We start from the raw sequence: 26,463 nt of genomic DNA, 5'->3' as shown, positions 1-26,463 counted from the left end.
AACCCTTACGGTAATGACAACTAGAATAGCCCGGGGAACACGTATTACCGGCAACTGTGCATGCGTCCTTTATTCGTCCCCAATCCCACCATTGCTATACACGAACTCTTTTCAGTTCCATTTTCATTAACAATTTTAGGAATAAAACATTGATATTTTCTATCTGAAAGTAGTGGGAAAAAGTAATTACGTACAATATGGGCATCGGAAATCGCAGAACGCACTACAAAAAAAAAAAAAAAAAAAAAGAAAAAGAAAAAAAAAACGCAAAGAATCCCTGATCATAATACCACAAATCCCTGTCTTCCCCAAAAGGATAACAAGGACCTATTGAAAGAATGTCGGGCGAAAGTTCATGGAGGGGGAAAATATTTTTTCAGAAGATGAACATCATAATTATCCGTACCGATCTACTTCCCTCTGAAGCAAAATATTCCGCCCGCTGACTTATCGCTGGAACGTATCCGAACATGAGTAATACGGTAAGAAAGAATTACGATTCGAGACAACAGGCTCTTTACTTGACAGTATCCGCCAAGGTATTTGTAGTATTATAAATGGTATTGGATCACGGTTGATCTGTCCCTAAGAAAAGCTATCTGTAAAACTCTCATTTTTTTATATTAGGGGAAAGTGACTGAATGAATAGAAAGCGCTTAGCCAAATAAATGAAAAAAGGAATGGTTAAATAACACCAAAGAACGTAAGGACGATATCAATCAGTGAATAACAGCCGAAAAATTTGCGGCCTAGGCAATATAATCTGATATTTACAGCTTCTTGCACCATTTCGGCAAACCCCCTTCATGAATTACTCCAACACGTAGTCTTAAAATAGATGTTAAAGATTCAGATTCATGTAGAAGTCCCCGAGAGATGATGGTCCCCCTATACATTAATGTTTTGAGAAAAAGGTGCCTCGCACATCCGTTACCGGTAATATGCTTCCGTGACTGGTAAAAATAACCCCAAAATAAACGGATAACTTCTGTTTCGAAATTGCCGATGCAATCAACTGATTGTGGGAGATTGCCAGTTAGGGAAAGGATAGTTAGCTCGGTCTAACATCCGGACCGGCCCGGTTAAAGAGATTTTTGAATAAGTCGTTACAATTTCAAAACAAATAGAATCAGTGATTTTGTTGAACGGGTTCATTTGCGTTCTCCCAAAACACAAGGAAACCGAAACTCGAAAGCTTGGAAATAATGTGGCTTTCGCATGCTTGAAGCATATTTGTCATTTGTAATTGTAGCTCTTAAAAAAGAAAGGCTTGCACAAGCGGGTTACCGTATGGCGAAAACGAAAACTTTTACCGACGTAGTTTGCGCAAAATAGCTCTGCACGTCCATTACATGCGTTGTGCATGTGCTCAGGTCACAACAGCTTTGTCACTTTGCTCCCTGCGCTTTCTCTCAGGGGGAAACAATAAACACCGGGGTCATTCTACACTATCTGCATGTTACCCGCGTGCGCAGAAACAGATGCTGCAGGTTGAAACACGTGATATATAGATGAGCGAACTCCCCTTGAGTGTCGTGAATTCTATTTCCAGTTCAATCCATTTTTGCAGTCGATCACAGCTTTAACCGCCCAAGTCTATTTGCTTTGTTTTCAGTTCTTCTAGACATGACCAGGTGTAAATGTTAATATCTATTTCTTGGTATCATGCCTGTACAATAATAGAAATTTTTTTGTTTTATCTGTTATGTACTTAAACGTTTCAAGGTCGCCCTTTCGAATTTAAACACTAGTTCATATGGGTAATCAGATAGGACCGAGCAAAACTAAGGGATAAAATTATAATATATTACGCGTGTTTTCATAGGTTGCACGAATCAGCTGAAAGGAATTTTATTTTTGTGCAACAGCACTAAAGCAATAAAACCAGCCCGGCTAAAAATAAAATTATAATGCTTTTATCAAACTTAGGCCTTTTTTAAAGTTTTCAATTCCAATTAAGTTTTCCTGAGGCAATTACCAAAATAAATGGAAAACGCTCTCTGACTCGTGCAATCAGAATCAATTAATTTTGCCACTGTTACGCATCGAGAGAAAGAAATTCAGTGGATAAGGTTCAGAAATTGCTATGTTATAAGAGGTAGGTTAGGGAAGCATTTCTCCAAGTTTTAGGTATCTTTGTCTTCCCAAACTTGAGATATTAATCGAAATGTTTTGCTCAAATTTACAGAGCACGGATATCTTGGTCCACCAAAATGGCGGCCGGAAATAGAGTAAAACATCTGCAACTTATTTTGGCTATCTTGCCCACTGATTTATATCTAAAATAAACCAACAAACATGTACAAAAACACCTCTTCTAACACATAATTAAGAAAAAGGCTAAAAATCAGCAGATAAGGGGCCGACCATTTAATCGCTTTTTGGAAGAAAAAGATTGCATGCAGCCCAAATATAATAGAAAGAAAAGAGCATTTAGAACGGAAAAAATATCCTGCACAGCAGATCGCTAAAAAAAAATTTCTTGATGACCAGGAATCACTCCCCCCCCCCCTCAAAATTTAAATGGTCCGCCCCTCAGTCTATATTTTTTGACAATGCCAGATTAAATATTTATGCGGATGATCACCAAATATATGATTCTGACAAGGACCCTATGACACTTCACCTCAGAATGGAAAATGTATTGATCACTATAGTTAATTGGTACGCTATAAATGGTCTTCGAGCAAACCATGAAAACTTTCAAGCTATGATTTTAGGTAAAAAGGCATATGACTTTAATTTCAAGATTGAGAATGCAGAAATTGATAAGGAAATGAGTATTAACTTTCTAGGTATCAATTTGGATAACAAACTCAGTTTTTCCAAGCATATTTCTAATATCTGCGCAAGTGTACACAATTAAATTCAAGTAACAAACATATGAAATACATATATATGAACTGCGGTTATGAAACGTATATGTGCACGATCCTTCGCAGTAAAGCACTATTTAAGCAATAGTGAAAATCAGACCTGAAAAAAATTCAGGCCTGTACGGGATTCGAACCACTGACCTCTGCGATACTAGTGCAGCGCTCTACCAATTGAGCTAACGAGCCAACTGGGAGCAGGCCATCAAATTAATTTGTTTGTTTTTCATATGTTTGTTGTTTGATTTATCATCTACGGGTTTATGTCGAATTAATTTGATGGCCTGCTCCCAGTTGGCTCGTTAGCTCAATTGGTAGAGCGCTGCACTAGTATCGCAGAGGTCAGTGGTTCGAATCCCGTACAGGCCTGAATTTTTTTCAGGTCTGATTTTCACTATTGCTTAAATAGTGCTTTACTGCGAAGGATCGTGCACATATACGTTTCATAACCGCAGTTCATATATATGTATTTCATATGTTTGTTGTTTGATTTATCATCTACGGGTTTATGTCGAATTAATTTGATGGCCTGCTCCCAGTTGGCTCGTTAGCTCAATTGGTAGAGCGCTGCACTAGTATCGCAGAGGTCAGTGGTTCGAATCCCGTACAGGCCTGAATTTTTTTTCAGGTCTGATTTTCACTATTGCTTAAATAGTGCTTTACTGCGAAGGATCGTGCACATATACATAAATTCAAGTAATTGAAAGATTTAGACACATCTTAAGTAACTCAACTAAAGCACAGCTTTACAAGGCTTTTATTATGCCACATTTTCAGTACTGCAGCACTATCTGGCATTTCTGCGGTGCTAGGAATTTGGAAAAGTTAGAACTCCTTAACAAACATGCTTTGCGAATAATTGTTGGTGATAAAGTCAGCACATATGAAGAGGGCCCCTATATATAGGGCCCCTAAAGTCAGCACATATGACGAGCTTCTGGAAAATCTGAAACTTGTAAGCCTAAGTAGGAGAAGAATTCTCGATATGTTAATTTTAGTTCCCAAGTCCTTTCGAGCAGCCACACCCGCCTACATATCGGCATTATTTACACCAAGAACCAACACAAATGGGCTTAGAGGCAAAAACAAGCTGCAATTACCGCGTGTAAACACCACAACTTTCGGGAAAAACTCCTTTAAATCTCTTGCACCTAAATTATGGAACATGTTCAACGACGACCTTACAACTACCACTAATATAACTTATTTTAGAAACAACTGCCTTGCCTTTGTAACTAGCTAGACTTATTTCTCTTTATTCTCTTAATTCTTAGTTAATTATTTTTTAACATATCATTTTGCTAGCATGTATACATTATTATAATTGTTCCCATATTATTTAACAATTATTCCACGAGCGCGCATTGGATATGAGATGATAGATAGCCAACGAGGCGCGTAGCGCCGAGTTGGCTATCTATCATCTCATATCCAACAAGCGCGAGTGGAATAATTGTTTTATTAAAAACTCCCCCAAGAAATTATTATTTTGTAAGAAAAAACCGGATTTTTTAGCTCCCTTTTGATTTTAAGCTGACGTGTACGCTTGCCATATTTGTAGATTATGGTATATTGGCTCATATACCATAATGGCTAAGCCAATAAAAAGTCTTGAGTTGAATTATCCAATGATCCAGTTTTTAATAAACTGTATTCATTTCTCGGAGATACTAGCGCTTATGCGCTACTCTTTAATCCGAGCTGAAAATAAAGTTTACTACTACTACTACTACTACTACTACTACTACTACTACTACTACTACTACTACTACTACTACTACTACTACTACTACTACTACTACTACTACTACTACTACTACTACTGCTACTGCTACTGCTACTGCTACTGCTACTGCTACTGCTACTGCTACTGCTACTGCTACTGCTACTGCTACTGCTACTGCTACTGCTACTGCTACTGCTACTACTACTACTACTAGTTACGCAACCACCATAACTCTGAACTTTAAACTGCACTGGTTTCCAAAGCAAGCACGCTAATGGGCTTCAAATTTTGAAAATAGATACGAATTCAGACCCCCTTATGCCTGATGAGGATAAAAAATTTTCGTGGTTCTATATTTTTGAATTTTCGAATTTAAAGATGTCACGTAAAAATCAGCAATAGCCTACCAGTCACACGATAACCACGAGGCCCCACTAACAGTACCAGACTATGGAAAACTCAATAAGATACCCAAAAATGTCAAAAAGTAAGTAGAAGTTGAGCAACTTCATTCCTTTCCGCGAAAAGGGGCGCTGGTTTTTGGCTAGAGGATTATCCTAGTCAGGAGAAATTTCACGTGTTGGGTTATGGAACGGCGGGAAAATGAATCATAGAAAACTCCTAGGTGTTACGGTCTCTTTTCAAATGCTTCGCGCTTATTATCAAATTTTCGGCCACATAACCTACAGTGTTTGTGCTTGCGACAGCCTGGAATAGTCCACCGTTTCAATGATTACAGGAGCATACAGATAACGGTGTAAAAGCGACCAAAGCTCAGCAACTGATTGTCTTGTGTCCCATAAATTCGATTCAACCTTATTTCCCAAGTATGAGAATCAAAGCTCCGCTAGCGCGCCTTTCGCACTATATTTCTGGTTGCAATGAATTCTTCACTTCGGTGAATGTTATATATTTTTCTCCAAAAATCGTGGCCGAGGTTAATTAACTACTTTGCCTTCATGTCCTTTTATTTGAAAAAATTAAAAAAGCAATTTCTTGGAATGATTGCGTGACTGATTGTCACGCAAGGTGACATAACGCTTAAGTTAGAATTTTATTTGATCAATATCTTTGAAAACTCCACGAGAGCTCTCATGAATGTGATGTGTGGGTTGAACACTTTTTGAACTCTTGACCAACCACCTGCGGCTAGTGATTGTTTCGCTAATTTCCTGTTTCCGTTCTTCTAGTCCATGATCCTTTGTTCTACGCGGTTATCTTTTGACAGCTTTGCTCAATCGAGCGGAGCGGATGTACTTACGGACCTCGAACAAACTAATTTGAATTTTTCAAAACCTTCGTTGGAAAGTTATGCCAGAATTTCTTCCACTCGACTGAGCATAGATCCTATTACTTCTAAGGGCTGACATTTGATAATTTTGATTGCTATCCCACAACAACTGGCCATATTTTGACATCTGGTTACAAATTTCGCTGGTCACATTTTGATGCTGATGAGAATCAAACCGTTGACAACATAGCGCCTTTTGAATTACGATAGTAATGGCATTACATCGGAAATTATCTGGATCGCCAGTTGAGGTATTTTAAAATCGTTATCTTGCTTTTGCTAAGCCCTAAAAACACTTAAGTTACTTTCAAATGAGCGAGAAGGCTACGTGGTCTTCTTGCGCGCAAAGTTCTGGCGTATGAAAGACAATGTGAAATATTATTTTCATATTGCCGGGAGCGATCGGGAAAGTTATCGCTAGCAATACAATCAAGTATTAGTTTCCGTGGTAAAACACATCTTACGTAGGGAAGAATTTAATTATTTAAGCATCATATAGCTTTTTAACCCCATCAAGAAAGTTCGATTAATCCTGGTGAAATTAATCATCTGGCACCATGTCAAACTTAGGCGGCGAAGTACTAATTATTTTCATGTACTGAAGTTTTCAAAGTCGTTCTGCCTTTTAAAGAGAAATAAGCTCTTCTGATCTAAGAAGAGATTAAAACTGCAGAATGTATGAAAACGAATCGCAGGGAAACTACTTAAAATAGAATCCCTGCCTCACATGCAAACAATTCTTCAAACAGCGGACGTTAAGCTTAAAATTAAACAGACTACAGACGAACCTGTTCTAAATTAAAATATTAGCGCGCATTCCTCTTTATATTACGAATTACTTCGAATATTCGCATTGATTTGTGTGCCTCTTTTAAGGAACTCTGTAAATGAACAATATGGAAGGTAGATGTATTTCCTTAAGATTTGCTGTTTTTTTTTTTTTAATACGATGTGCCTATAGTTGCTAAAATTTCTATATAAATAATTGAAACAAATTTATCAAATCTGATAAGACTTTTAGCGTAGGTTTTGTCATTGAGTCGTCTTCAGATTCTCTTTCGTGTGAGGTAAATGGAAAAAAATGGGAAATGGATGGGGGGGAGGAATATTGTTGTTCTGTCAAACCATTGTGAGAGTATAATAACTAAGACTCTGGAATTTTTTTTAACCTGAAATCCCTAAGCGAGACCAAAATCTGAAATCTACACCCCTAAGTGAGAGGATGGGTATCCCCGTTTGTTTCATTAAATCCCAAATCCCTATCATGGCTCCCCACCCCCACCCCCACCCCCACCCCCACCCTTTTAACCCTTTATACCCTAACATCAGTATGCATATTCCCCATACTGTTCTCTATACATTTCCTGCGGTGCTGACAAGGAGAATTTGTTTATCAGTCAAGACTTCATAACTTGGTGTCATGCTTCCTTTATTCTCATGACTGTAATGCTGGATTCACAAGTGATATTGTTAGGAGAAATAAGATGCTGATCACTGTAAGGGGTCAAAGAGTGAAACAGTTCCACTGAAAAGACACTTACCTGAACTGCAATGCAGAATTGCACTACTGTGATCTCTCTAGGTAGAAACATGTACAGTGGCTATATGATTATATGGCTTCCCTCTAGGTTTATAAGGCCTGGGTGAACTGCTGTTTAGCTGATCTTGGTGACAGCCGAAGAGTTACTGACTTAGCTGATGACTTAAAGGATGGTGTCGTACTGAGTCAGTTGATCAAGTCAACCACAGGATATGAGCTTGCTCAAGGCCAACAGGTAACACTTTAATTTGACTCATCTGTCATCAAAGAGAGTGATCACCTCTTGTGAAAATTAACCTTTTTGAGATCTTTATCTTAATTTAAACAGGGCAGGGAATCGTCACAGTCACACCAAACAGTACGGCTTGTGATAGATTACATGAAGGGAAAAGGAATTGACATCTGCTGTAAAGTGGAAGGTGATCAAGTTAATTCTTCATTTTTTTTTCAAAAAACATTTCAAAATGGTATTTCCTTTCATGATTGTCCTTTTGTCTGATTGAAAATTTCTCTTAGAGGTTGTTTTGTTGTACTCACCTGATATTTGCTTCAAATGCGCTCAAATTTGTGATGTATACTAATTAACAAATCAACAGTGTGGTCTGTACTCACATAGGCAACAGTTTATGTGATCACAGTGGTCTCATTCCCCTGCACTTCATGAGTCCACAACATTTTAACCACTGTGTTGATGAATATCATTCTTGATAGAGTACAGTACAATTGTCAATTTGTTTTTTTCCACAATATTGATATTAAATAAAAGAATTATCCCAGTGTGTGACCATTGTATGGTACATTGGTGACAAATCGGCAAATCAGATTGCAACATTACTGCCAGTTGTGGTGAAATAATTATTAGAGCTAGAGATCAGGTTACATCATGTTTGTTGTAGCTCATCACACTTTTCTCTGTTATCTTGAGTTCAGATATTGCAAGTGGGAAACTGAAATTTATCTTGGACATTTTGTGGCTCATCATCTTGCATTTTGAAATACACAGTGCCAGTGAGTATCATACATTGTATGCAGAGATAAATTTGTCTATGATATTATTACTATCTTGGGTTCTGTCCTCGTGTACCGGTTCACAAGAGCCAATACAAAAGACCAAACAATACACAATAGCTAACCGATAACTCCTAAACAAAGAAAGAACAATGGTAATTCCCTTGTGAACCGGTACACCAGGACAGAACCCTATCTTGTCATTATAATTTTAATTATATTGTTGTTCCTCTGATGCTGTTCCTCTCTAGAAACATGCAGAATCATTTGAACTGCAAAATTAGCCTTGGAAATGGCCCTCATTAACTCTTCAACTCTCTTGAACGACCAAGACAGAATTTCTCAATACAATATCAAGAAGAAAATTGATGAGAATAAAGAAAAATATCATTCAGGATAATTTTAGTTGATTGAATACCAGATTCTCAGAACTAAGATTATGAGAATTATATGGAATACAGGAAGGTGAATTATAAATGAGAACTTGGGAGGGAAAGGGTTATTAGGGCTGCAGCATACACATTCCTCTCCCCACAGGAAAATTTCTATAAAAAACAATTTGCACAATTTTGGTCAAATCTGATCAGACTTTCAATCTGTGAGGTTGGGGGGTGGGGGGTGGGAGGAAGTATTGTTGCACTGCCATGTAATGATTTAGGAAAGCATAAATCTCACAGAGACCAGTTGGGAGAGGTTTGCTGGGGTACTGCAACTAGTCTGCTAAACTCCTGGCAGAGCTCTTCACAGCTCAATAAAGGCTGATAGTTTTGAAAGAAACTGTTTGGGGCTGCGTCGGTGGGAGTAACGAAATAATTTGGATATATCGACAAAGTTGAAATGGTAAATTGGCCACCGTAATGACTACAAAAGCTGAGGTTGCGAGCGTTAGCCCTTCATTTCGAGCGTTAGCCCTTCACTCCGACGAAGGGCTAATGCTTGAAATGTCAGCTTTTGTAATTGTTATGGTGGCCAATTTACTACTTCAACTTTGTTGATATATCCAAATTATTTCTATTCAGCTCAAGTTGCTTAAGGCCTCTCACCTTCCTGTGGGAAAAGAACTATGCTTGTGCCAAAGCTCTAATAATGAAGGCCTGTTTGTAGGCTTCTGCAAATTATGAGATTTATCAACATTGGACAACTTTTGGTGTAGACTTCTGTTTAATTACCAAAAATTTAAAAGTTTATGCAGTAGGACAACATGCAGCTGCTGAAAGAAGCGATGAGGTGTATTCTTGGAAGGATTCAATTTCCCTGCATTGTCCTCTTGTATTTCTCTTGAGTTTTGCTCCAAGAATTTTGTGTTAAATCAATCAATATCCCTCAGTCTACATTTTTTTTCTTTGTTGTTTGGCTGTAACTGTACTCTAATCATTAGGCTACTGTGTAATTTTCATTGAAAATGAAAGTTTATTAAAATGTATCATTATAGCTATTAGTTCTGGTATTTATTTTGTTTTGGACTTAATATATCTGTCTCCATATGGAATTGTTTTTCTTCCCTTTGTAGATCGTGCTGCATATCAGCGGACAGTGAATCTGGGAAAGAGGTTTCTTCTGGAGTGGTGCTGCACTGAAATACCAAACAGTGCAATTGACCCCAGAGGACCGTTTTTAGATTTGTGAGTGAGAATTATATTCAACTGCCTTTTTTTCAGTGGAGAGCAAACTTTGTGTCCATGGGATGGAGGTGTCTTTAATGAGAGCTCCGCCATTTCATTTAAAATATTGTTTGTATTAATTGGATTTTTCTGTTGTTGACAGTCTTCAGGATGGTTTTCTGCTTACCAAGCTAATTACCAAATACTGTCCAGTTGACGGAATCAACATAAGTGATTCACAGGTTAACAATAAGTATTGAATAATTGTTTCTTGATTTGATGTAGTTGGTCTCAAAGTGGATGAAGTGAACTTATGTTGTGCTTAATGGCTGTTTATTTTAAAAATATTGACTTGAAAATTTGACATGACTGAATTATTGTTTGATCCTGAAGGTGATTAACAAAGGTTCATTTGTTAACATTTTGAAGACTGCCGAGGATCGTCTGGGAATTCCTTGCAAAATCCTCAGGTAACAAGATTTCTTAGACGTAAAAAGTGATTTATTCATCTTGTATTGACAATACATGTTTTTTACTGTCTATCTGTCTGTGTTTGTGTCTGTCTTTGAATCAGCTGGTCTGTCTGTCGTCAGCATGTCTATCTGTCTCTCCATCTATCTATTTGTATGTATGTCTGTCTATCTAAGTGTCTCTCTCTATCTGTATGTCTATCTGTCTGTCTGTCTAACTGTCTGTCTGTTTAACTGTCTGTTTGTCTATCCATCTGTCTGTCTGTCTGTCTGTCTAACTGTCTGTTTGTCTATCTGTCTGTCCCTTTGTCTGTCTCTCTTCCTGTTGATCTGTTTAACTGTCTGTCTGTCTGTCTGTCTGTCTAATTGTCTGTCTCTTTGTCTGTCTGTCTGTCTGTCTTTCTGTGTGTCTGTCTTCACACTATTCACTCTGTCTGTCTTGCCTTCTACCTCTTTGGCTGTCTGACTGTCTGTCTGTTTCTGTGTTTGTCTTTGGGCACTTTTCTTTTTATTAGGACAATCAGTCACTGCAGCAGAAGTATAAAATGTATCTTTCTTTGATTTTAATTGGATAGCTCATCAGGAATTTTGGATGGAAACACGTTTGACGAATATGCAGTGATCATTTACATGGCTGTACTTAGACGAAAGGTTAGTTAAAAGTGAATTATCATGAGATATTTATTTAGGCCATTAAGTGTCCAACCTCAAATAAGCTCCCAGCTTGTAGGTAAGAAAAGTTAATAAATGCTCATGCAGCCCCATAGGGTGATACCCATCCATAAATCAAGTGAAGTGCTGAAGAAGAGTCCTGGGCCCAGTTGTTCGAAGGCCAATTAGCGCTAACTCAGGGTTAGTTGTTAATCCCGGTTTCTATACTTCTCTGTTCAAAGGCCGGTTTGGGATAATTTTCCCAGTTCTTTTTAGAGCATTCAATCATTAAATCGTAGAAAAATGGAATTCAAGTGAATTTTCTTTTAAAGCTTTCAGATCTGAAATCCAATTTTACACTAACCCTGGCTTTTCTTAACCGACCTTTGAACGACCCGGCCCCTGGTTGTTATTTCTGTACTGGCTTAATAAATTTTTTGGACCGTGAAAGTTGGTTCCTATCAGAGGAAGGCACTTATTTGAGGCTGTTTTGTTGATGAATAAACTTACTACTTACTTAATTTAATGATAAGCACCCGGCCTCCAAAAAGCGCCACGTCTCAAGGCCCAAGAATTTAATCGTTGAATTAATACCGTAAGCGTAAGCGGAAAAACCTTGAACTGTTGGACCAAAGTAGCTAAGGAATCTGCATCCTCTTGAATACGTTATGTTGTTGACTTTGAGCGGGAGTTGTAATGGTAGGCCGCGGAATATAGGCAGTTTGATTAATCGTTTTAAAATGATTTGAAAGTTTTCGCATAGTAGGAAATTCTCTCATTTTGTCGGCTGACGCGGGTGGGTTGATGACCGAACGAACGATTTGTCAGTTGTGTTGGATATATTTAAAAGTTCTACTTTCCTATCTTTCTTAACTTTTATAGGTAAATTTACTGTAACTGTTTCCATTCAAAGCCTATTTCGATTTTTCTACGCCAACATAAGGACACTTGATAAATACTATTTTTTGCCATTCTTGCTGGTTCTTTACTTTTCAACGGTTATCCTTTCAAAAGACGTTATTTATTATGGTAAATACTGAACACTGCGATTCAACACTAAAAGACCTTAAGACTTCCACAGTCAACTCTCCGTTAACGAGCACTCTCGTGAGCGGACAGTTCTACCTTAGACAGAGCAACAGAACTATGGGGATCGGTTTTGGCATACCTATTTGTCTAAGATAAAGTAAGCGGTCCGTTCCTTTGACTTTAACAACAGTCCGACATAACGGTCACCAGTAAGCAGGCATCCACCAAATTCTTCTTTGGTTTCCGTTTGTGGGAATAATTCCCGTACGTATGCGGGAGTTCTACAAACGGACAAATTTTTCCATTGAAACCCCTGATTCTGTATTTTACTGAACGGAAAATCATCCAGTCAACGAACTCGTTGAAACTCAGACCAGATGTGTGACTAACCTTGAAGAAAGTTATGCTTTCTAGCTTTGTTAGGCTGTTATGACACTTCTCTAATTCCACTTGACTCCTCTAATGTAATTGAAAGCCTTTCACTCAGTGGACTACTATTGGGAAGTTTTAATTGGCTGCACTGCCGCTGTCGACAACGTCAAGTTACAATTCGTGTATCAATAATCTTCTGGGAGTGCATGCAGTTATTTGACCCATTTTAATGAACAATAAGTGTGGGAGAAGTAAAGCCATAAATTTTGCTCTCATATCGCGGAAAAACCGCAAATACAGGAATAGGAAATGGGGGGCAGAAAAGAAATGGCAACCAAAACAATGAGAAAATCACTGTACTTAGTTTGTTACCATGTTCCGCGCTTGTGCTGTATGATGGACGACTGACTTTAAAATTTACACTCCATAGACTCTATTTTATTGCCACCCAGCTGTAATAGCTATCTTTTGTTTCTCTTTTTTAGCAGCTGATTGCGAAATCGTAAGCTCTGCCCGCACGGATTTGTCCCACGCATCAATAGGCTGTACACTTTCTGGTCACATACAGTAATTTCCTGTTCACGCACACTGTTTTCAGTGAAATCGACATCCGTGATATGCATAGGTTGGCTTTTTAAGTATCAATTGGCGTCATTTTTGTTGGTAAGCGACCAAAAACCTTCCATAAGCAGAATCTGTAGTGATTTTCTTCTCCGCTGAGAGAGAGAGAGCGTCCTCGCATACCTGTTACCCACTGAATATTTTTATTCCCACTTAGATTTGTGCATTGAAAGGCGAGGAACCCATCAAGGGAGGAGTGAAGACAGAACCTTCTCCATCCAAACAGAGGAATCAACTGAATGGAGACAGTTCCTTCAGCTACTCCCCGAGCAAATTTCCACATAACAAAACCTCGCTGGTTGACTCATCTTGTAAATGTTTAACTCAGTTGTATTGTGTATGTGTGTATGTGTATCGCTATTTAAAGCTATTTTTGAAATTGCTGAGTAACAATCGATTGTGACGGAGGTCTGATTGTGCAGGTGAGAGTAGTTCTAAGAAGGACTGTCAGTCGATGACTCCCACTGTTCTTTTAAAGACCTGAAAGGAGGTCATCATTAGAAAAGTTGTAGGTCAGTCGTGTGTTGTAAGTCTGGTCAAGTCAGTTGTTGTGTTAGAGCAATTTTCGAAAGTAATCCGGATTGCGGAAGTATTTCTTTTCTTCGCTCTGTGATTGGTCCAGAAAACTCACGCCACTCTCTCAACCAATCAGATGCAAAAGTAAAAGCAATCACGACTTGGTCGCCCGCGTTTTCCAGCGCTTTAGGCAGTGTGGTTTGGTTTTACTTGACCAGGAAGTTGAGTGAGGTATCTTCTACTGAAGCCAGCAAACCATTCACTGGTCTTCTAAAGGCAGTCGTTGAAAGTATTCCGTTCTGAAATTTGAACATTGATGAAAGTCTCATTTAATCGCAGTTCGTCAAATTGTGTGCATTGTGCTCATTTTGCGTCTTTCATTTTTTAGTGTCTCCCACATCACTGAGGACCCTTGTTGATCACCACACCAAGTCTCATGCAGCAATTCAAGTGAGTTGTGTCACAACAAATGTATATTGTACCTCTGAAAACTTGATATGTCCTAAGCGCCGGAAATAATTTTTATCTAAGCTATCGAGCGCACTTTCTATCGGTTTACCGACGTAATAACAAACGCGAGATGTTGGGAGAACTCCGAAAAAGTTTGTAAATATCGAGTGATTGGTTTACAAACTTCTCTCATGTTGTCATAGCATCCCAAGTGGGTTATTACGCCTGTGAACCGATAGAAAGAGAGGTCTTTTGCTTTTATGAAAAAAAGCTTAAAACAAAACTGTTCATTGACCGGTACAACTAACGATAATGTTTTTGACTAATCGGGTGGCTCGTATTGTCATCGAAAAGGTCATTGTTGAAAACCTTCCAAACGTTGTTGAGTGCTACAATATACTCATAAAATACTCAGGCTGTAAAATGTATTAGTTTGAATTTCTAATCATTGAGTGTTGCATGGAATAATGAGGAACAAGTTTAGAGGTATATGATTTAAGATAGATTAAGTCTCATATCACATTTTACAGCCTGAGTAGGGTCTACATGTGATAAAGCGTACCATTCAGCGAAATTATTTTAGGTATTCTTGTTCAGTCCTCTACTCGTTTAGAACAAGGGTTATAAAAAGGTTGGTTAGAATTGAACCTGGGCTCTATAATTGATAATATTCATTTACGAACGGCTGATGGAAAAACGCCGCTTGGATCTATGAAATCAAAGCGATTTTCTGAAAAGTAGAGACAAGACCTAGGCTCACTTTTTACGTATTTCAATATAGACTCTGCCCGTCTGTGTTAAGCTCTGGCAAAGGGCTAACACCCAAAGCATAAGCTTTAGAAAATCTTGGCGGTGCCCAATATACATTATCAACTCAAATTATCTCATATTGAGCTCTGTTTACCTCGCATTCAAATGGGCTAAGCCACCTTATTTTAATAGTTTTTATTCAATATTTGAATTGTGAATTATGAGCTTACAGTGAAATTTAAATTTGAATAGAAGCATTATCGGCAGTGCCAATCAATGTGACATGATATCCAAGAGTTGCTTGTGATCTATCGATGACACTTTCGTGGAGATACAGAGAGGCTGGAGGAACTTTCTTCAAATTTTCTCGACTTCGATCGGTGTTAATAATTTTTGATCATTTCATTGTGTAGCTTTTCGGTTTCCGCCGTTGTCTGCGTGCAAGGTGCTCCGTGAAATACCTCTTACTGACCGAGTTCGAGGTCCTCACTGTTAATAAGGACCGCGTATTTTCTGCTCAAATGCAAAGCGCCCGGGTCATAAATCCGTGTAGAAGTAACGAGGTTCCGTGACTTATGGTACGGACCAAAAAAACGAGGTTAGTGAGACATTTGTTATATCTGCGGGTTCAGTTAGAGGGGAAGGTTTCAATTTGAACAAATGTTTTATTCAGCCAGCCCCGCAGTGAAATACGGCGTGATAAATTGACCATTTAAAGCGTACGTACCAACTGAGCGACATGATAACAATGAGTTACACGTGCGTAGAGAACAAAGTAGTAATAGTAATAGTAATCAAAGTTTAATGTCTTTACGTGGGGCATGGTTACCCATATTGCCCGAGCCAAAGACTCATGTATGAAACGCAAGACAACAACCCACCCATCCCACCCCAGGGGAGGACATCCAGTACGCAGTAATCTCTGCGTGGGAAATTAACGTCTCCTACCCCTAACCCTGCAGGAGACGGGATCTCCATTTATTCGTCCCTATCCGAGAAGACTAGAATATCTAAACCATTTCTTAATGTTATAGAAAGGCAGCATATCTTCTCAATTATTTTAAGACCTTGAGTGTTGGTCCGGCCGGGGCTCGAACCCTCGACCTCCCGCATATCAGTCCAGCGCTCTATCCATTGAGCTAACCGGGATCTGAATTAAACGGGCTTGGTTAGGCCCTTCGCCTGCTGGTTCTAGTATTTTGTTTGAATCCTTTACCATTTATATTTCAAGCTGTTATTCTGCTATTTTTGTGCGCTAAGTTTGTAACCAATTGGCTAGAATTACAGTTGGTGGTGACCGTTGAAGTGTGTTAAACGTTTTTTTTGGCATGTGTTGCGTCCTAATTAAAATTTCGGACTTATAATCATTCGATTATTGAAATATTTGCAGGAGGTTCAATATGTTTCTACCTAAGCAGCTACCAATAGTGCAAGGGCCTAGTGCAATAGACAGCTGGACGCGGTTAAAGGCCCGTAATGTGGAGCCTACTCGCAGGCGAAACAGCCGGCTCCAAGAAGTCCTTTAGGCGGCGTAGACCACAGGCAGCCCAAGCTCACTACTAGAAAAGCCGACGTGACTCTTACAGTGTTGCGCAACGTTTTATATTTATAAAGGTTTGTGTGGGATGTTATCGGTTTGCCTTAAAAGAGAGGAAAAATGTCTTGTTTTGAAATAAAATGGACTTATCTTATTGCCTTGCTGTTTTCTTTATTGATTACCAGCGTCTCAGGCCATTTTGAAGCGTTTTCGGCGAGTTAGCGCTATTTTGGTGTTCAACTGCTAAAATAAGCGCTAACTCGTCGAAAACGCTTCAAAATGCCCTGAGACGCTCGTAATCAACAAAGCAAACAACAAGGCAATAACGTAAGTCCATTTTATTTCAAAACGAGACATTTTTTCTCTCTTTTAAGGCAAACCGATAACATACCACACAAACCTTTATAAATATAAAACGTTGCGCAACACTGTAAGAGTCACGTCCGCTTTTCTAGTAGTGAACTTGGGCTGCCTGTGCGTAGACCGACGGTAACTTGCCTTTATTGAAACCCTCGGTTCGCATTTTGTCTTGAGAGCTTCAGGTCATTTTATGAAATGACATATATGTATTGTGGCTAATTCTTGGCGTTTTTGTGGAGAGAAACAATTGCGGAAATATGGGCTGGCTGAGTAGATTAAGATAATTAATCACTTGTTAAGGAGGGTTGAGTTGTTGAAAATACCTTCGAGAGGAGATGCTTGATTTTCAATTGGCCACTAAGATTAAGAAGGAACATTTTCTTGAAGCTGATGTTCTTCTGTAGTTACAGAGTATATGCATAAGCTTCTGTTTAAGATGATAACAGTCTATTTCAGGGGTTCGAAACAATAAATAACGCCTTGTTTAGCTTCAGTGAGCATTTCTCGTTGGACTGCGGCTTGAGGCTACGATTTAATAACACGAATAAAAGGCAAACTTACACGCCGCTTAATATTTGTGCTCTTTTGCCCCTAAATATGTTCTGGTGAACATGTGGAGCTAAGAATAGTCATACTCATAGGTTCCATGAGAGAATGCCAATGAAAAGATTCGCTACCAAAGGATATTTTAATCAGTGAACAAGAATATTTACTTCTTCTGTGGTTTGATATTTTGTCATGTACGAGTATTTCTTTTGTCAATTAGTGCTCCCTATCATTGCTTCTCAAAATAGACCACTCTCTTAGGGCACAGGTCTTTGTAGATGTCATATGCAAAACACCACTGCAATTCTGCACCTTTTGTTTATGCATATTTCCAACTGTTTTAATACATTCGTGGACAAAATATTTGCACGCAAGATTTTTGAAGGATGCGTAGTGAGAAAATCGGTTCCGCAATTTTTTACCAAATGTCAGAAGAGTTTGTTTCGTTCAGTATTAAAGTCACGTTTATTACCACCAGTGTGCAGTGAAGTCATTGTGTTAATGGAGCTTATGTATGAAACAAATGCGGTTCTCTGTTCAGCATCCGTGACGCTTGATTATTAAAGTCGTTTCCATTGAATTTTTAGCCATGCATTCTTTGCTGCCCGTGATGTTTGTGTCGTTGGTCTGATGAACCTCTGGAGTGTTTCGTTTTCTCGAGATAGAAATGATAATCGGAGTTTACAGATTTTATGAGTTTATCAACGTGTAATTTTTGGTGAAGCAGGTAAGGAATGGATGCATGGATGGAGAGGGCGTACACGTAGCCTTCTTGTTATAAACGAGCATAATACAAAACGTAGTTAGCTGCATTTTTATGCAACAATCACTTCGTGGAATTAGTCTTCTAGAATATACCAACAGTTCCGGTGATTTAGCAAATCTTAGGTTAAGAGCTGCACCATGAGATGAATTAATTGTTCATACTGTGAAACTGAGATTACTTTCACGTGGTTAAATATAAGTCCTGAACATATTTGCTCATCGACGGCGTTGGGGTTTCTTTGGTTCACTACCTATATTGTGATTTTCAATTTCGTCGAGATATTCGCCTTCACATTTCACACGCTTATGAAAAGCACGCGATGAGAAAAAATCTCGGGCTGACGATCGTAAAATTCCTTCTGCTTCCAGAACACTTGGGAACATGAGCTTCTTGGTCCCCTAGGAACATTGCGGTAAACATCGTATGGCTTCAGTAAACATCTACTCAGTTCTCGTTAATTCAAACATGAACGCACCATGAAAAATTTCATGACAGAGAGAAGTTGTAACCCCATATCAGCAAGAGCTCTATGTTACTTAACAACAGAAGTAATTTTCAAATCAATATAACCGTGAGTTCTATGCGTATGTTCATTGTGTTACTCAATTTAGTTGATCTGATGCGGATGTGATTCTTAATTTATCGTCTCTTTTCATTTCATTAAGGCTTTACAAGAACGCATACAATCAGTTACCCATCTGGCTTCTACACCAAAGCTACAGAAGGTAGGGTGTTGTTGGAATCTTTTTTCTGACTTTCCTTTAGAAAATCTTGTAAGGCTTCAATTAAGACACAAATGATTACATGTAGCAGAAATTGTCTGCTTTCAGGCTCCGACTTCTTTTGCGATCCCATGGCTAAACCTAAATTGATAGTCTCCTAATTTTCTTACAGTCTTTTGTTGTAAATTTTCTTGTTCAAAGTTTGCTTCACCGAAGTAGAAGTTTTGTACCAGTTGCGCGTTTGAATGCAGGCCAGGCCAGCATTTCGACCATGTCTTGTGCTCGCTCATCGTCGTGAACTGAAGCATTTTCGCTTGAAGCCATTTTCATGAAATTTTGTTTTAAGGAGACAAAAATCCCGTCGGAATTTTTTTTATCATAAGCATATTTTCATTATTTAAACAAAGGCATAACGATTGTAACCTTTTTTTTTTTTTTAAAGATTGGTTCCTTTTTTCCTAACTTTTTAAAGTTAATCTCTTCCATCCAACCGTGTTCCTGGAACATTTGAGATTTTTCCAGCCGTCTAGGGAAGTATAGATCTCACCGATTAGGAGTGTAAACTTCTTACGGCTACGGAGGAGAGATTAGAGCGTATTAAAAAGTCCATTATAGTCAGAACTATAGATCTATATACTTAATTGACTATCCGTTTGAACTTGAAAGGGCGTAAATACGTTTTGCTTACATGCGGGACTTTTTACCATTATCTTACGTAAGTCGACTATAGAATACTTGTCGACTTGATCATTATAGCTCACTGTTTCGTACATTCTTTCAACTAACTTATCAAAAATTAATTACCAGTGTTTCAACGTGATATTGTTCATAAAATCTCAACCTACGTAAACAGCTTAGTCTCTTCTTTATCTGAAAAATTGAGCAATTGTTTTCATCCAGAATGTGTCCGTGTGGTTTTTTTTCTGTGATGACAATCGTCTTAGAACACTGCAAGCTTTGTGAAAACCAGTTCCCAACTGAAATATGTTGGTTAAATTTCAGAAACTACCTGAGTCCCTGTTTATTAAAAGCATGTCACCTACTCCCATCGAGGGGATATCGCTAACGTCGTCCTCAGAGGATGTTACCACTAAAGAAAAAGACAGTTTCCCTGTACAAGTTATACCAGCGGATCAAAATGACAATGTTCTTGAAGTGAATGGCGAGGAGCTGTTTGGTTCTCCTTTGCCTGAGTCTGACGGGTCTACTTCAGATCCCCTCTACACAAGTGTGGATAAACAATTTCTTGAGCTGATGTTGGATGCTGTTCAAAAGGGATTTATGCCCCCTGAATTGGCAACAGCGAAGACCTGGCTCAACAACGATGGAGTAGACGTAGATTCGCGAGCTACAAATGGGGTTAATGAAGAGGAGCATCCGCTAATCGATGAAAAAAATAGCGTGAAGGAAATGGAGATGAATGGAATGGACAACGAAGCGTCGCCAACAGCGACAGGTGTTGCACCATCGCTTCTATCAAACGGAACAGCATCAGAGATTGTTGGACCAACGTTGGCAAACGTTGAGCCAATGCAGGTTGTGGATGGACCTTCACTTGCAAGTGAAGAGCTGACGATGACAAGCGACGAGGTGATGCATTTTGAAGATAACCACTCTGTGCCTGACACAGAGGAGTCAGAAGTCTCCACACCAAATAAAAAAGTGCAATTTCTCGGGCTCGACACCATATTTGGCCAGAACTCAAACTCTGCGGATGAGTCCCCGAATAATTCAATCTCTCCCGCTCACGTTCAAGTCAAGCAGCCTGATACCCAAATGAATGACTCTGACCATAGTTTCGATTCTTCTCTGAAAACCACAGTCACCTGGGCGACACTAGATTCACCGGCGAAAGGAACTGGGAATGAGAAACCTCAGGTTTACGCTATATCCAGTCCATGGGATGACCTCCATAGGTACGAAAGAGCACTATTTGGCAAAGACAGTGATAATACGGCTGACGGAGATTGCGACGATCCTTTCATGATGTACCTGAACTCTATAGAGCAGACAGCTCTCAAGTTCAAGTTACAGGTTGAACAAGCGAAGGTAGATACTTTGGAAGCTTTGAAAGTCAAGCTGGAGAAAGCGTACGAAGGAACGCCTTTGGAAGATATTCCGCTAAAATTTCGGGAAAAACTTCAAGAAACAGTAGCTCAGATCGCTTCTGACGAAGTGTCGAAGAAATACGAGGCACTTGTTACCCAAGATGAAGAGATGAGCGAAGAAGAAAATCAGATTTTAGAATGCATGCGAAACGAACTCGATTCAGTCGCTTGCGAAAACTTTGAGCTTCATCAACAACTTGCATTGCTGAAAGACTATGAGAGGAAGTATTTTGATTTAAAGGAAAAGTTTGATAGTCTCGATGATGGAATGTCTTCGATCCGAAATGAGTACGAGAGAAAAAACGGTGAGAGCGTATTTCTGGCAGAAAGAGTTGAATCGCTTGAAAAAAACATTGTTAACTTGCGGGTGGAATATAACAACGAGATCACGGACTTGCAAAATGAGAATCTTCAGTTGCAAAAGACATGTCTGGAGCTGGAGAACAGGAATAAAATTTTAGAGGAAGAAATAACTGCTGGCGACGAGACATCGGTTGTAAGTCGAGTGGAGGACAACGACAGAGGAAACAAAAGAGAGAGATTCGTTGCCGATCGAGAATATGAAATGTTGCAGTTGCGCCTCGAGGAATCAGAGAGACAAAATAAAGCCTTGAGGGCTGCGGCACAGGCCGACCAAGCGATGATTCGATGCATGGAAGACAAAAAGAATGACTTTGAGAAAGCACTCATTAAAGCACAGGACGACCATAGCAATATTTTGCTAGAGCTTCACGAAGCACAACGACAAATCTCGTCGGATAAAGTTAAGCTCTCTAGTTACCAGGAAGAGACCGATGCCTTAAATCGCGAAAACAAACTGTTGAAGTCCCGTTTGGAGATTGCCCAGAAAGAGTTAGAGTATAATCGCGAGAAGCAGGGAGAGAAAAGCGAGCCGTGGAAGAGTAACAAGAGAATGATTTGGAGGGAGATTCGCGAGTTAGAGAAGATACTAAAAGACGTTCACCGTGAAAAGAGAACCTTAGAAAAGAAATACGTCAGCTTTAAACACGAAAGTGATCAACTCACAAGCTCGATGTCTCTACACAGCTATTCGTCTACCGAAAATACGCCGGACAAGGACCAAGTGAAGGAAACTGCGGGGAAACTGAGAAGTAAATCGTGGCACAGTAGAACTGAAATGGAAATTGAAAGGGCTGCTGCCACTGATTTTTCTGGTGATGATGATAGCTTTTCCTCTCCGCCTCGTAAAGTTAAAAGCTGGTTGGAAGGTCTTGACAGTTCGAAGACTGGGTCAAAGGATGATGGCCAACTCATCCTGAATTCAAAAGAAGGGACGCCACTTCTTACCGACAGGTACAATGGACGTAAATGCTTTTCTTTATTCATCTAGATGCACCTGCTTGCTAAATATTGTCATAGAAAGATGAAAACAAAACAAAACAAAACAAGCAAACAAACAAACAAAGAAAAAAATCAAAACAAGAGAAAGGCCAACTAGTTTAATCAACAGTTGTTAGATGACGTTGAGCATGATGTGGAGAATCAGTAAGGCTGAAGTGTTGTGTTTTGCCAAAACCCAAGTCTGATGATCTCACCATCATGCGTCAACCAAATACATCAGGCTACTATCACCACTAAATTAATAACATCGATTGTCTAAAGTCATTGTATAACGAAAACAGTGCCAGCAGGAATATGCTACGTTCTTGTAGTCAATCAGAATTGAGATGGTGACATCAATATTTAAAAAACTACCGAGATACTACGAGAGCTGATAACGTAAAACACAATTCTAGAACTGTACCGGTTGTAAAATCGATTGACCTTTTCTGAACTTTGTAGAAGTGTTAGGTTTGGGGTGACAGTATGGCTTTTTTTAATCGCTGAAGTTTTGTGAGGAATACTGGAAGGACAAGATTCCACAAGTTTCATTATAATGTAGTTCCTGATTGCCTTGTCTTTCAGATCTCAAACGAATGGAACAACGAGCAGATCAGCTGCCGACATTGGGAGCCCAAAAAAAGATGAAAATGGACTTGTTAATGAGGTAGGAAATGAATCACTTTTTATGTGTCTTCCTTGTTTTTTTTTGTTTGTTTGTTTTTTTTTTTCTTTTAAAGAGACAGTGCATGTTCAGAGGTAATTATTTTCATAATACGCACAGAATAAACCCCCAGAAATAGTTATTTTAACCCCAGCAAAGCCTGAGAATGCCGGACGATCGAACCTACGCAAAAATGTAACTTCCCCTCCCCTCCCCCCTCCCCCCTCCCCTACTCTTGTTACAAAAGCGTCACAAGCTTTCCTTGCATTAAAGGTTCTTGACATTTTTCGGTGTTTAATGTTAAGTTAGGCAGATTGTTTTACTTACATACGCGTGAACTTCGTTCTAAAATAAAGAAAATACAAGAAAACCCTCTTTTTCGTAGATTTTGAACTTTTGAAATATGTAATCATACCAAGAAGCGTGTGAAAATATATTTTAGCCCTTGATCATAGTGGTGCTACGGTCAATCTGTCCTCTGAATCTCGTCAGGGTTCATTTTGTGGGGCCAGGCATGTTTTTCTGTGAAAAAGATCAAGTATTTCACAAATCACAGTCTTCCTGAATATCGATTTATTAATCCTTTACACCCTATAATTAGTATGCGTATTCTCCATACCGTTCTCTGTACATTTCCTTTGGTGCTGACAAGGAGAATTCGTTTGACAATCAAAGCGTCTTAGCTGGTAATTATTTTATTTATTCTCTTAATCTTAATGAGGGATTCAGGAATATTACTGTAAAGAGAAATTATATGCTTGTTACTCTCAGGGTTTAAGAGGTTAAAATAATTAAAATAATTAAAATAAAATAATTAAAATAATTAAAATAAAATAATTAAAATAATTAAAATTATATGCTGGTCACTCTCAGGGTTTAAGAGGTTAAAATAATTAAAATAATTAAAATAAAATAATTAAAATTATATGCTGGTCACTCTCAGGGTTTGAGAGGTTAAAATAATTTTACTAGCTTGCTCATGAATCGAAATAATAAATAGGAAAAGAGGCAGGAGAAGAAGTGACTGACGACAAAACCATCCACCGAGTGGAATAAGCACGTAAATCTAACGACACAATAAAATTTATGGCGAAACAATTTTTCCTTTTTTTTCAGCTCGAAGAACTTCGTCATCACGTGGGAAGCTTGGAGGCCGAGAAGGCCGCCATCGTGAAAGAGCTCAGCTCGCTTCGTTTCAGCAGAATCACTAGATAACAAGGAGGGATACCAGTTCGCTTTCTGTGGCAATATTCCTGTTGCAGCTCTGGACATTGATCAAACCCCGATTTCGTGCAGTTAAGGCTGATACCTTTTTTAGACCAGTCCTTTCCTTGATTTTCTTTTGAGTGTTAAAAGTGATCCAGTATTTTATTCGATTTTATACGTTCGACCACTGATCGGTTCAGAAGTGTGGTGCCACCCTACTGGTCAAGCAGTTGTAAAGTCAAAAACAATTACTTATTGGTCGCCGCATTTCTCAGTCTTTAAAGCCGTCTTCCTGTGTTTTCTCTGAGGTTTCTTAAATATTTCTCTTCGTTCTGATAGACAATTGTGGTGGTTTTTTTTTTTTTACAACAGGCGTTTTTAATAACATTGTCAAGATTACAATGGATTACGTTTGATCTATTATTTTATCGAAACTTCAATGGCAAGTCGCCAGGGTGAAAGGGGGAGGGGGAAAGATAAATGAAAGAAAAAGCGGAAGGCTTTCATATATTTATTCTTGTCGATGAAAGAGCCTCATGGAAATCAACATGTGTAAGGAATCACCATGTCCTTACAAAGATAGCAAAGAAAAGATTGTTTAATTTAAAAGTGTCTTTGTTGAGCCCTTCGTCGGAGCCCTTCGCTCCGACGAAGGGCTAACGCTCGAAACGTCAGCTTTTGTAATCATTACGGTGGCCAATTTACCATTTCAACTTTGTTGATATATCCAAATTATTTCGTTACTCCCACCGACGCAGCCCCAAACAGTTTCTTTCGAAACTATCAGCCTTTATTCATTCGTCTTTGTTGAGGTCTAGGTTGAAGGCCTAAATTGATTTATTTCCGAGGGAGCCGAAATGACTTCGAACTCCAGATTGGAAAAAAGAGAGATCGGATTAACTCGAGCAGAGTACAGCTAACCGCTAGATGCGCGTATCGTTTAGGTTGGTTCTAAACTTGTTTCTTGTCATCGAAGATTGAATTGTTAAAAGGTATCTCACTTATTTGTAAATAGTTTTGTACAGTTGTAGGATAGCTTTGCAATTTTACACCGTATGGTATTATTGAATCTTACGTTGCATCTCTTTAGATTTTTTTTTTTACTTTAATAAAGTTGTCTCTTTTAATTATGCCAAATGTAAAATGAATTATGAAAACTTTTTAAAATAAAAACAAAACTAAGTTTAGGGGGCCAGTAATGAGTTTGATCAATTCGAAGCTTGAACATACTCCTTCCCCACTGGGCATTGGAATTTTTTATTATTGGTATATTCATATTCCCGCCTCCCGGGGCAAACCCTGTGTTCAAATGTCCCTCCCAATTTTTTTGTAGAAAGCAAAATCAGCGATTCTGACTTTCTCAACATTGATCTTGTAGACCTTTTCTCACAGGTAGCCCAAGCTCTGTCACAGCGAGAATTTCAAATTAACGGCCGTTCGGAATTCTTCTAATGCGTGGAAGGAACTTCTTGTGCAGCTGAGAGACCGTTAATGCGCGGTCAACCTGGACCCTAGTCGAATCTCTCTCAACGGGTCCTCCCTATAGTCTTTTAACACCTACTCTTCACCTATACTAAGGTACCCCGGGTAAGAGGATATTTGTAAAAATCTATTGAAAACAGTGAAGATGGACAGTATCGACGATCTAGTCAAGTCGATGAGTTTACCCGGGGTACTTTGGTATGTGGATTGGTTGCTGGATTGGTTGCTCGACAAACCGACTTTTGTGGCATTTTTTTCGGTGAACTTAAAGGGCAACTATTTGGCTTTCGTGCTGCCGAGTTTTGATTCGAGGGAAAGTATCTATGTGTTGTTTTCGAGCGATTTTGGCGAGCATGTGCCAACAGAAGTTTCCCACCTTCCCGTATTTTATGCACGGTAATTTAGGGCGTCCAGCTAAAACACATCAAAACGGCCTCAAATCGCGAGGAGAACAACACAGACTACTCTCTATGAAGGTAAGACTTTATTTCTTTGATTATTTCACACAACTTTACATTTATGGAGCTCAAAAACAAGTCCAACTAAACCACTATACAAACCCTTTAATTATTCACTGTTAAAGAGCCTGTGACAGAGCTTGGGCCACCTGTGCTTTTCTTGGGAGCCATTTACTCGCAAAGGTGAACAGTTTACCTTAAACAGCTTCGTATTTCAGGGCTCGAAATTAAAAAAAATTCCAAGTTGCCTTTTGGCGACTATCAGAGAAAAAAATGGTCGCCAAGTGCAAAAATGCAGTCGCCAGATAGTACAAGAACAGAAATCAGATGAGAGCCTTATTCAATTGGCGTTGTTGTTCGACTTCTGGTGGATTG

General features: G+C 38.9%; 1 protein-coding gene across 2 annotated transcripts; it reads left to right on the top strand.

Annotated features, from left to right (window-relative positions):
* Positions 1-327: 327 nt before the first annotated feature.
* Positions 328-25,335, top strand: LOC111341355 (uncharacterized). Of its 2 annotated transcripts, none has more exons than XM_088751358.1 (14): positions 328-482; positions 7,519-7,665; positions 7,759-7,849; positions 8,361-8,438; positions 9,949-10,060; positions 10,203-10,281; positions 10,433-10,509; positions 11,085-11,160; positions 13,340-13,493; positions 14,087-14,148; positions 18,773-18,832; positions 19,832-22,251; positions 22,864-22,945; positions 24,059-25,335. In XM_088751358.1, exons 1-14 carry the CDS (start codon positions 471-473, stop codon positions 24,155-24,157), a joined length of 3,549 nt encoding a protein of 1,182 aa, XP_088607484.1. In that variant the 5' UTR covers positions 328-470; the 3' UTR covers positions 24,158-25,335. The 2 variants fall into 2 exon arrangements, with proteins under 2 accessions (XP_088607484.1, XP_022804054.2); XM_022948319.2 differs by lacking the exon at positions 328-482 and adding an exon at positions 5,842-6,141.
* Positions 25,336-26,463: the final 1,128 nt, after the last annotated feature.

The sequence above is a fragment of the Stylophora pistillata genome, chromosome 2 (genome assembly GCF_964205215.1).
Source record: "Stylophora pistillata chromosome 2, jaStyPist1.2, whole genome shotgun sequence".
NCBI classification, from domain to species: Eukaryota; Metazoa; Cnidaria; class Anthozoa; order Scleractinia; family Pocilloporidae; genus Stylophora; species Stylophora pistillata.
The sequence above is the reverse complement of the archived record's forward strand: the minus strand, read 5'-3'. Positions and strand labels throughout refer to the sequence as shown.